Below are 11,735 nucleotides of genomic sequence, written 5' to 3'. Positions count from 1 at the left end.
CTCAACAGCAGCAGGCACATAAAGAACAAGACAAAATGATAATGCTGTGGTTTACCCACCGTGCTGCTGGAGAAAGGCAGCCAGGATGCTGGAGGTATGGAATAGATCCTAGGGCTTGGTAACACCAGAAAAGGTTCAGAGAAAGGAAAGACCTGGACTTTGTGAGTCAGTGTGATCACTAGAGGTGCTCAAAGCCATGTTGAATATAAAAGCCAACATATCCACTTCAATCAAATGGTGTAAATTGCATTAAATGCAGCAGCCCAGACACAGGGCTGGTGTGGTGGTGAAAAGCACAGATGTGCCAGGGAATAACAGATCTGTTCTTCCAAGCAGTTGGTACCTGCACTCAGATAAAGACACTGAGATCTTGACCTCTGACTTACAAGTCTTTTCCCTTGGAGAGGGTTTAAGGCAGCAGACATGGACAAGGTGTCAGGAGAATCAAGGCAGAGCAGCTGTGGTTGCAGCAGCACTTCTGCTGAGAGAATGAAGAGGCAAAACCCACAGAGCCCTGGCTTTGATAGCCCTCCACTAACACTTGGTATGTGGGGAGAAATGAACAATCGAAACCCAGCTTGCAGAACTTCAAGAGGGCTGAGGGAAGGTAGTATTTTATTAAAGTAAATTTTAAAGTAATAGCATAAAAATTAGACAAAACAGAAGAAAAGTTCTGTAACCAGTAAGCCATTTATCATAGCACAATGGAGCTAGACTCTGCTTTATCTTGGTCTGTGGCCAAGGTAAGAGCTTGAAGACCCCAAGTAAATTATAGGTACCGGCTCAGCTAATGTTCACAATCCTTCAGGGAAAGAAAAGTGACAACAGCAAGGAGCTGCTGTCCCAAGGTTAGGTACCTTCTGGCAGTGGCCATGTTCAATCTAAGGAAGAATCTTTGCCTATTGTCCTGTGCCCTCTGCTATCAGTGAGTTCAGGGACAGAAGGACTGGCAAAATGATAATTCCAGAGCTGTCTCTGTCCCAGGTTCAGCCACTGTAGAGGTCTGGCACAAAGTACAATTTTCCCTCTGTGTTTAGTGCAAATAACCTGGAAAGACAGCAGACAAGGAGGAGACCCAGTTCTTCTCTCTGGGACTGGCTCCCAAGTAGCAAAGAGTAGTGAAGATTGTCCCTTTCTCAGTTTTGTTCCCCACTTCCTCCCAGCAAAGAGGGGGTGGTCTCATGGCAGGGTCAAGAAATGTTCCCAGCAGCGGTTTAGAGCAGCAGTTGGTCCTGCAGCACCAGGAGCTCAGGAGTCTGTTCCATATGTCTCACCAACTCCCTGCAAGGATCAGAGATTACAGTTCTCTGCCAGAAACTCTTCTTTCTTCCCCTTCCAATCACACAAAATCCTTTGCCCAGGCAAGCTACTTCCTGTTACTCAGACTTTTCCAGTGGCACAAGGTGTTTTGATTGGGAAATCTGCCCTCTGCAGCCACAATTCCCACCAAGCACAGGGCTGTAGGGCTGAGCTCTGTCCTCAGCACCAAGTCAAGCAACCAACCAAATCCTACTGACCAAACAGATCATTTGATCCCTGGAGGGAGCTGTAACTGTCAGCACACTGGTCTCAGAAAATACCAACCCACTGAATGATTTTTCTCACAACTGCAGGAACCTCAAAAGTCAAGAAGGAAGGATTTGAAGGGAACAGGGGTGTTCCCTACAGCTCTTAGAAGGCAAAAGCCAATGACTGCAACCCAAAAAGGAGGTGCAGTAGGAGCACAACTAGTTCTTGAACATATATTTTCCTCTCCAAGAGTGATTACCCAGGAAACCTGACAATATTTGTTTCTAGTGCTCTTCCCTGCAGCAGCTTTGAGGTAAAAATTAGCTTCTCTGACGAAGACAAAGTTTCCTTAGAACTGTGGTTCAAAATCCCTATTTGATGTGGACTTTCTACATCCTGTTTCAGAATCTCTGTGGAGTCAGAGGAGGAAGCAATTCTGCCTTTACCCTGCCTTCCTTGATGCTTACCAGTTCATAATCCTCCACATATTTGTACTTCTTCTCCCGATAGTAGTATCTCTTCTTCATGCAATACAGAACAACAACATCACACAGCACTGTTGCCTAGTGGAGATTGAAAGAGTTTAAGACAGGAATCCTCAGAACTGAGGCACTAATCCAGAATCGAGTCCAAGTGCAGACAGTGTCACTTACCACACCAAAGAGCGCTAAGCCAGAGCCGATGTTAATCATGGTAGGAATTACATCAAATTTTCCTGCCTAGAAGACAGTTACAAGCCTGAGCATGCTTTTCAGCATCTCTGAAAGGCCTCACTACAAAACCTCCAGGAACTGTCACTCTACCTTTCCAAACACTATGATATCAAAGCGGATGCCATAAGCTTTGACAAGCGTCCGTGATTCAGTGCCGTCACTATTCTTGTAGTATTTTGCAAACCTGCAGAAAAGATAGGTCAGAGCTTAACTGGAAATTTTGAGGTTGCTTATGTGATCATGCAACATCCAGGTGTGTTCCTCATCCCAAGAGAATGAGCTGAACATTGGTACTTCTAGACACAAGCCCCAAGTGATGGTAGATTTCATGCTGGCAAGCTCATATAGGAGAAAAGCCCAAAGCAGGTGAATTCATGACATCAGTGAGCATCATAAAACGAGGAAACTTGCAAGACATAGGAAGGGGAGAAAGCAGCTTTAGCAGGGGAGCAGAAGGACTAACGGGAAGAAAGTCAGCTACACGAGAGGCAGGCATGGGCTGCAGGGGAGCAGGCAGCCGCGAGAGGGCAGGGCCGGGAGCACCCGCGCCGCCCGGCACACAAAGGCTGCTCCGGCACTGGGTGACAACAGGCAAACGACAGGGAAAAGGGATGAGAACAAATAAGTGAGATCAGACTTACTCTGCCACGTGGTTGACTAAACCAGGAGGAAGCAGAGAAGAGGGTGGAAGAGAAAAGGAGGGAATGGTAAGGGGTTGTACCAGAGTCTGAAATTAGCAAAAGCATTTCAGATCCAGCTGTGATATCTTCCAGATGGTCCAGACACCCCGATACCTGCTGGCCTGGCACCTCCCAAACACACATTTGTGCTCTGCACAGCTCCTCAGCAAATTCATCCAAGTTCCACCCAAAGATCCTCTGTCCAAAGCAAGATTTTGTGATTCTAGAAATAACAGCCTTGAGCTGTGTTTCCTCACAAGCAGGAATCCTGCAAGGACCTTGGAAAGGTGGACTATCTGTGTTTAGTATTACAGTCTGAGCCTGGATGCAACCAGCTGCCAGGTCTGTGCTGGTGTTTTACTGGAAGTGCTGGACTTAGCTGTACTGGCCAGAATGTGTATGTGGTGGTGTATGCCAGGATACCCCTGGTGCAGATATGGTCTCCAGCTGACAGAGACACTTTTACAGGTTAGTTTTTCCCCCAAGCAGAGTGAAGGACATGCTTCACTCTCCCAACCCCACCTCAGTCCCCTCAAATTCTGCCCTATCAGCACACTGAGGCAGTCAGTTGTCCCACTGCCACCCCACTGATCAAACAGCCACCAAAAAACTGATGGAAACATGACTCAGGCACTCTGACGCAATCAGTGGAGCTTCACTGACCTCCCCCTCTGCTGTGGTTTGCACACTGAGGATCCCACCTGCTCTGGAGAGCATCAGAAAAGCTCTTCAGGTTTTCTTCTGTTGCTCTCCAAGCACCATCAAAAGCCCCGAACTACCACAAGTGCCAGTGGCAGATGGAGCTGAGGCACCAGGTGCCTCCACAGCCGCATTACCTGAAGTTGTAGCCGGGTGAGACGGTGTGGGCAGAGTCCTTGTTGTCGAGGCGCCGGAAGGAATATTTTGGCACACAGTGGGAAGCAGCTCTGTCCAGGTTGCAGTCCCAGTTGATCTGCAGTGCCATGACTCCACCCTGCCAAGGGGAGGAGAGGAGGTGATGGGCAGTCCAAAGTGCATGGCCAGCCCAGCACCAGGCTCTCTGCTGACCAGGACCTGATTTACTGGCTGTAATCCAGGCTCTGTCCAACACTCTTTTCTGCTGCTAAAGAACCTTGCACATAACCCCACCCAAACAAAGCAAGGCCAATTATTGGTTAAATAGAATTCAGTCCCTCTGGCCAGAGCACTCTCCATCCTGCAGCTGATCTGTGTTCTGTGGCTCATGCCATGAGGCAGAGGAGACAACCCCCTACCACTCCTCTTCTAAAAACAGCTGAAGCCCAAGAGAAGGGTCTGCCAAATACCTCCACAGCCATTTCCTGGAAGTCCTGCCCTGCAGCATCAACTATTTTCCCTAAACGGAAGATAGGGCAGAAGGGATCAGTCTGGGCATCATAGATGCAGTTCTTGAGGTATGTGGAGTTGATAGTGGGGAGGATGTTTCGCCTACAGGAGAACAGAAAGAGAAGAGTTGTTTCATCCCCTTAACTGCCAGGGGGACCAGACCAGACAGTGTGATGACCCTCTCCCTATTTACTTGCTGAAGTTGAACTTGCGGTACCAAATGTTGTTCTTCACCAGAAGGGTGAAGTTCTCAGCTTCTTGCAGGAACGCTGGCCTACAAAACAAAAGGGAAGCACAAACAGGACTCTGCAGAGTTCTTGGTGCTCATCTCTTCAGCTTTTCCCAAGAGCATGTCAGCGGGAGAAGCATCAGCTGTGTACCAGGAGCCTGCCCTCAGGAGGGGCACTGTGGAGTAGGAAGACAGAGCACTCACTTGGGTATGTGATAGTCATCCTCCACGGGGCACCACGCAAAGACTTCACAGGTCTTAATGCTGCTGTTGTATGGAACACACTCCCCAGTCTGGATGCCTGGAAACACATGCATGGAGGTACTACTGAGCAAAACCAGGCAGTGTTTGACCTGTGACACTCCATATGGTGAAAGCAATTTTCCCAGAGGTCAAGTGCCACTACCAAAACCCACATAATCTTCCATTGCAAGTGTAATTTCAGAGAAAGAAGAATCAGGTGCTTTTACTGAGTCAAATCTTCATCCATGTGATACTGCTTCAGGTACTGAAGGTCATGAAAAAGCTTCACACTGTTTGCTAACTCACCAACACATCCACCCAGCATCCACCCAACACAGTCTAAGTTCATCTGGTCTAAGTCCACCAGAAGAAAAAAATCTGAGCTTCCACTTCAGTTCTCTTGAGAGAAAGAGAAAAAGGAGACTGAAGTGAAATGGTGCTTCCTTCACAGCAGGGAAGGCACAGCACAGAGGCACCACAACCCAGACTGAAAGGAGCTTTTGTAGCAGGTTTCTTACCACTGCTGTGGGTGCTGACATATCCTGGAACACAGTTGTTCTTCACCTCGCACTTTGTTTGATCATCTGGGAGCTGGAGAGGAACAATAGTTACATAAAACTCTGAGAACCCTCTCCCCCTCCCACCCACACAAGGCAGGATTAAAGCAGATTCTGCACCTACCTCCGGGCAGCGGCCTTGGCTCTGGTTCAGTGTGAGGATCACGTTGGTCATGACAAACACAGTGTTCTCACCCTGAGCATGCAAAACAAGAAGGAAACTTAAGGGTGACAATCGGCAAAGGGCATCCAAGGCACTGCACCAAACGAAGGAAACTTAAGGGTGACAATCGGCAAAGGCACTGCACCAAATATCTTTGTTGACAGAGCCCAGGTGGCCCAGCAGAGGGTGACAATCGGCAAAGGGCATCCAAGGCACTGCACCAAACATCTTTGTTGACAGAGCCCAGGTGGCCCAGGGCTCTGTCAACAGATTTGCCCTGGACACTGCTGGTGCAGTACTAAAGGAGCAGATTCCTACGTGTATTGCCTGGTGCTGCTGTGTTTAGCCACAGGAAGGACTGTGGGACTGGCAGCTCCTTCTGTCCTCCCACTCGGCCCAAAGTTCCTCATTCACATTATGAAAACAGAGCTCACACAGCTCCTCAGGGGAGTCGTAAGGCAGACACAGAAATAGAGCTCCAGCTGCAAGTCCGAGTGCAACTCCCACTCTTTCTTTTTGCAATCTCTCAGTTAGGAATTTGCCTGGTCCTGTTTCTTCAGGGAACACTGTTGTCATTACTTTACTTTCACTACTTTCAGATCTGTATGACTCCAGATCTGTCATCTGCTTCCGCTCCACTGATACGCAAATATGACCACTCAGCCAAAATCTGGCTAAATTTGTCTTTTTTTCTGCACCACATGTCATGCAGACAGAGGCACCCATGACCAGCAGCTTGGCTGTGCCTGCCCAGCCCGAAGGCCACCACATATGGCCCACACAGCACAGATTCCCAGAGATACAGTCAATCAGTAACTACAGCAATGCTTCCTGTTCAGTTCTGCATCAGGTGACTGCCAGGCTGTTCCTGTGGCTTCTGCCAACAACTTAACTTGGGGTTGTTTGCTTTAGAAAGCAATAAGAAAGATGACAGGTCGTTATTGTTTGCAGCTTGCAAAGTCCTCCTCTGGCACCACCGGTGCTGTTGCAAGTCTTTGTGGGCACCATGGACAGTGGGATCAGCGCACCCTCAGAGAAGGAAAGTTCAAGGAGAACTTAGAGTCCATTTGAGTACCCAAAGGAGGTTTATAAAACAGAGGGAAGGGGACATTTTACACAGGCAGATAGTGATAGGGTAAAGGGGAACAGTTTTAAACTAAAAGAGAAGTGATTTGGATTAGATATTAGAATTCTTCACTCTGGCACAGGATGCCCAGAGAGGCTGTGGCTGCCCCTGGATCCCTGGAAGTGTTCAAGGCCAGGATGAGCAGGGCTTGGAGTAACATGGGATAGTGACCCTGCCCACAGCAGAAGGGTGGAACAAGGTTATCTTGGATGCTTCCAAATCCAAACTGTTCTATGATTCTACACAAGCACACACACAGACACACTTTCCTTGGAACAAGTATCCCCAGGACAGGTGCTTAGCATGATCTGCAATAAAGCCAAGCTGCTCCAGCTTAGCATGATCTGCAATAAAGCCAAGCTGCTCCAGCTCTCAATGGACTTTTGCAAAGTAGTAAGTTTCTTACTGCTTGTAAGAAAACCTTTTTTCTGCTTGTGAAAGTGATTAATACCTGAGGAGGGATGACATAGTCAGCTACATCCCAGACCCTGGCTCCCAAGGCGGATGTGTTTGTCAGTGTTACACCCTTCACCTTCGTGGTTACAGAACTGACCACAGAGTCTGTTTCCTGGTAGCCCTTTTCCCACAGAAAAACCCACCTGAAAGAGAAGGATTGCAAGAAACAATAAATAAACACCATAATCAAGTTCAGGTTGGTATTTCTCCTTTTTCAATATTACCTGAAAGGGCCATTCCAGACAGTTTCACAGCTTTTCCTTACAAAATGGTCACAAGATTGGCAGTCTTCTGCCTTTTGGGGTGATATTTTTTACTTTCAGACTGATTTGCAGGGTCTAATTTGCTTTTATGCCCAGCCCTGCTAGAGGGAACGACAATCACCTCCTGAGACGTCCCACGCCTGAGGGGCCCTTGGGCCATTCACTTAAAAGTTGGACCTGATCCTTGCGGGGTCCTTTCCAACTCAGAACATTCTGTGATTCTGCCCACAATCCCAGTTCAGCAGGGCCACCAAGTCCGTGTCGCCGTTCGGGGAGCTCCGGGCTCCCCTCAGCCCGCGCCGCCCTCACAGAACGGGTCCCGCGGCCCTGAGGGCCCCTGAGGGAGGGGCGGCTCCCGCCCTCAGCCCCGGGGCCCCCAGCGCGGAGCCGCCCGCTGCCCCTCAGGGCGGCCGGCCCGGACACCCCTCCGCCCGCTCACCCGATCACATAGGCGAGGATGCCGAGCTGCACCGCGCGGTTGACGAGCCCCACTTTGCGGCTCCGGATCAGCACGATGCGCGGGGTGTCGTACTCGAAGAGGAAGCTGTGGAAAGCCCCGCACAGCGCCATGGCGGCGGCCGGGGCGGGAAGGCGGCCGGGATGGAGCCGTCCCGGGCCGGGCCGCGGCTGCCGCAGCCCCACAGCGCCCCGAGCCGCCCGCCGGGCGCTCCCGCAGCCCCGGGGCCCGCAGCAAATTGCCCGAGGCCAGCGGAGGCAGCGGTACCGGCAGCCACGGACTTTTCACGGCTGTTTTCACAGAATCGCAGAACCTATTAGGTTGGAAAACACTTCTGAGTTCATCGAGGCGAAACTATGACCGAACACCACGTTGTCCAATAGACCAGAGCGCCGAGTGCCACGCCAGGCTTTACTTAAACACTTCCAGGCTCGGTGACTCCAACACCTCCCTGGGCGGCCCGTTGCAATATTTAATCGCTCTTTCTGGGAATAAATTCTTCTTAATTCTTCCTAATGCCCAACCTAAACCTACCCTGGCACAGCTTAAATCAGTGCAAGGACCAAGCAACTGCCTGCAAAAGAGAGCAGAGCATATTGAAGACTGACACCTTTCCATCCACACTGACCAAATTCTTTTTTTATCCTCTTGCAGAATTAATCTTTGCTATGAAAGCAAAGTTCATGTACCCTCCACCTTGTTCTGAGATACCCAACACAGTCCTTATTGTAGAAACATCACTATAACCCTCATAAGAGCAGGGAAATCATCAAGAAGAGATGAAGTGAACTGACAATGTGGCAGTGGGAATTTCAGGCAGTACAAAACTATTAAGACCCTTCAGTTCAGCTATATATTAGTAAAATGCTTAATTTTTTTACAAAACCAGCCAAAACAAAAGACCAAAAGAAGTAGGGAAATTGTAGGAATATCAGTGAATATTCAGTGAAAGTTTCAAAAGAATTGGTTCATATGCTAGAACAGAAATGCATAAATACCTACAGTAGTGTTTTCCCACTCTAGATATATAAGATGCTGCCATATGAATATTAACACAATTAATGCATTTTTCGATTGGAGATATAAATACAAGTGGCGTAATCTGCCAGCAATATGTCTTAAAATTTATGTGGAAAATGGAAATGGCAAACTGCTGGGTTAGCTCAGAAAGAACAAAGCTTCGTTGAAAGGAGTGCAGAACACACCTGTTACAATCCTTCTCACCTTGTTTCTACAAAAATAGAACGTCTAAATAGAACAAAAATAGAGTACAGGAAAGGTGTTGGAGCACAGATTAATTTACCCTGAATTTGCTGCTCCTTGGATGTGCTCTGGCCTTACACATCATAGCATGAAGCTGCTCACACAAGTTCAGGGGGAGGAGGCAGAGGAGGCAAGGCCTGCTTGAAGCCAAGGGCAAACAGGAGGGCAAAGCCCCACATTTTAATTCCAGTAAGAATGAAAGAAATGCCCGAAAATATCACACAAAAATGGTAAAAGTACTTTTCATTGTAATTCCTTGGTTCAAGCGAGAAAGAACAATACAAAGAGAACCCACTGGGCTTTTCAGAAAATGCTTTGTGTCACTGGAATAATCTAAAATGAGCGTGTTTGATCTCCTTGGACCATGATGCCTTCAATGGTGAGTTACAAAAGTCATTCAGTGGCCTCTTCCCGGAGCCTCACAATCCAGGGCTGCAGAAAGCTGACAAGGCTGGGGCAGAAAAGTGCTCAACACATTTTTTAAGTGATACATCTTTTGGGCTTCCTTCCTTCAGGGTCATGCATTGAGGTGACTTCTGGCTTTCTTCAGGGTGCAATCAGAGAGCATCAGGTGCTGAGACCAATTTAGGTTGTGATGTGCTGCCCTTTTTTCCTTCAGCAAGAGCTGCTCATGGTGCTTCCGAGTTGGTTGGCATTTGCCACAGCACCACTTTTGGCAGTCTGGGGAAGAGGCTCCTTGTCTAAGGGTTAGCCTCAGCTCATATTCTTCATCATGATGGTTCTCATGGGACTCACCAGTAAACATCAGCTCAGATTCTTCATTTTCATGGCTCTCTTTGGACTGGCTGGTGCAGCAGCTTGCCACCAGCACAAAATTTCACCGGGTGGCTCTGCAACAATTCCCAACATAAATCAAAGAAAACAGCATTTGCTGCTTCATCCAACCACTGAGAGACTTTTCAGCAGGGATCCTCACCATTGGGCTCTGCACTTGACACAGCACAATAGGGATAATGAGGATGGATCAGCAGGTCTGGAGGAGGATTGTTTTTGTGTGTTGCCATCACCCACCCCAGCGAAATCGAATCGACACCTCACGAGTTGTTTCAACACCGACGCACTCCCGCGGGCACGTACCCACCACAGCAAAGCAGCAATTTTTAGTTGACTCAAGAAAACATATCCTCTGGTCACAGAGTGCCCAGGTTCTGATAGCTTTAAAATCATTTTATTCCAGACCAGCTCTGAACTCCTGAGTACACTTTAGCATTCTGGACATCAGCATCTTCCATTCTCTGATCAGCAGAGAGTGGCAAGAATCATGGGAGCCTTACGCAACTTCCAGTTTCTTACTCTATCAAACCCCTGACATTCCTGGTGCACAGCTCACATCAGCTTATGGATCAATAGGCAGTCATGGAGCATGAAGCAAAGAGAGCCTTTAAATGTGACAATGAAAAGCTGGCAGTGCAGACAAAAATCATTATATTAAACTGAAAGACCTACTACACCACACAATGACACCAATATCCAAGCTCTGATAATAACACCCATATGCCTTCTGTCTCAGACATGCTGGCAAGACCCAAAGTGCTGCACTGTTCTTGACTGGTATACTTGACTGATCTCTAAGCCCTGTTCACCTTAATTTAAATAAATAATTTGAATAGGAATTTGCTTAGCTGAAGGGTCAGTTCCAGGAGTGGCAGATACTCATAGATCCTTCTATCATTGCTATTCAAAATTTGTTCTACAGTTGGTTGCCTGTTGAAGTAGCAAAAGAGGAAATGTTTAAGAAGATATGCCAGGTGTAAAAGCCAGCAGCTCAGCCTTCTGCTTGCTACCATCTCCAGATATTCCGAAGATAGAGACACCTAAAGAAAAATTAATTTTCCTCCTTTCATTTTGGGTTCAGTCCCTGCTGCTCTGCTTTGCCATCTTGATGCCAACAAAGCAGTGCAGAGCAAGCTTTTAATTGATTCCACTCTCTCCTGCACATCCTACTGCAAGCTAAGTTTGGGAGACTCTGAGTGGTTTCATCAGAGCTCCTGAGATCACGCGATCATTTGCTTCCCATTCACCAGTATATGATTTGTATCCTCTGAAGGCAGTGACTCACTCCATACACCACACTGGGACATGTTCTTCCATCTTCTTGCTTGCACAGACATGAAATGCCCTTTTTTTCTGTGTACAGTGTTTCCAGAGATATTTTTATGGGCCAGCTTTTAGCCTGCAGGTCAGTCAGGTTTTATTTGAGAGTTTTCCTAACTCCTTCCAGGATCAGAGGTTTCTTCTAGCCCTCAGGGTAGAGGTTGTTTCCCATCTGCTCTTGGTGGAACAGAAAGAAGCCTCCTCTGTAGCAGCTTTGTGCTCAGAGCTGACCTGTTCAGAGCTGTCTTATCTCTGTCTAGAGATATCTCTGTGTTACATCTGCTCACTTCGTAAACATATGAATTTTTTGTTTGTAGCTTCCAGATATATGTGCCCCTAACTGGGATCTGGGAATTAAGATGAATTCTTTACTCTTTGGATATTGCCACCAGCAAAATTTTATCTGTGTAAACAAAACCCTTTCACCTTATTTGAATCACACATCTGTTGTGCTATAGTGATTTTACCTAATATAAACCAGTATAGCTGAGTAAGCAATTCTATTGACCAGTGCATGGGAGAAATAATTTTGCTGAGAGGCTGTGTTTCCAAGCTTTCCTTATTTCCCTTGGTTCCTGGAGGACTAATAAGACAAAAAAATATAGAAACTTTCCATT

The 11,735-nt window shown here is 47.6% G+C and overlaps 1 protein-coding gene across 2 annotated transcripts; it reads right to left on the bottom strand.

The window, feature by feature from the left end:
* Nucleotides 1-578: 578 nt before the first annotated feature.
* Nucleotides 579-8,040, bottom strand: P2RX4 (purinergic receptor P2X 4). 2 transcript variants are annotated; one of them, XM_041410178.1, is made up of 12 exons: nt 7,723-8,040; nt 7,016-7,163; nt 5,400-5,471; nt 5,237-5,309; nt 4,680-4,776; nt 4,440-4,520; nt 4,207-4,348; nt 3,739-3,875; nt 2,313-2,406; nt 2,163-2,228; nt 1,977-2,072; nt 579-1,281 (listed from the first exon to the last, which is right to left on the bottom strand). In XM_041410178.1, exons 1-12 carry the CDS (start codon nt 7,851-7,853, stop codon nt 1,249-1,251), a joined length of 1,170 nt encoding a protein of 389 aa, XP_041266112.1. In that variant the 5' UTR covers nt 7,854-8,040; the 3' UTR covers nt 579-1,248. The 2 variants fall into 2 exon arrangements, with proteins under 2 accessions (XP_041266112.1, XP_041266111.1); XM_041410177.1 differs by lacking the exon at nt 579-1,281 and having other exon boundaries at nt 1,911-2,072.
* Between the last annotated feature and the right edge of the window lie 3,695 nt (nt 8,041-11,735).

The sequence above is a fragment of the Onychostruthus taczanowskii genome, unplaced genomic scaffold, assembly GCF_017590055.1.
Source record: "Onychostruthus taczanowskii isolate IOZ18803 unplaced genomic scaffold, ASM1759005v1 scaffold32, whole genome shotgun sequence".
In the NCBI taxonomy this organism is placed as follows: domain Eukaryota; kingdom Metazoa; phylum Chordata; class Aves; order Passeriformes; family Passeridae; genus Onychostruthus; species Onychostruthus taczanowskii.
Note: the sequence above shows the minus strand (reverse complement) of the source record. Positions and strands in the feature narration are given on the sequence as shown.

What these genes read in the sequence shown, in the direction of transcription:
- P2RX4 (XM_041410177.1), bottom strand. Translation starts at nt 7,853, where the DNA reads ATGGCGCTGTGCGGGGCTTTCCACAGCTTCCTCTTCGAGTACGACACC. An exon ending in GCCAAGGCCGCTGCCCGGAG is followed by an intron (nt 5,310 to 5,399) that starts GTAGGTGCAGAA and finishes GTTCCTCTCCAG; the next exon opens with CTCCCAGATGATCAAACAAA. An exon ending in CGCAAGTTCAACTTCAGCAA is followed by an intron (nt 4,349 to 4,439) that starts GTAAATAGGGAG and finishes GTTCTCCTGTAG; the next exon opens with GCGAAACATCCTCCCCACTA.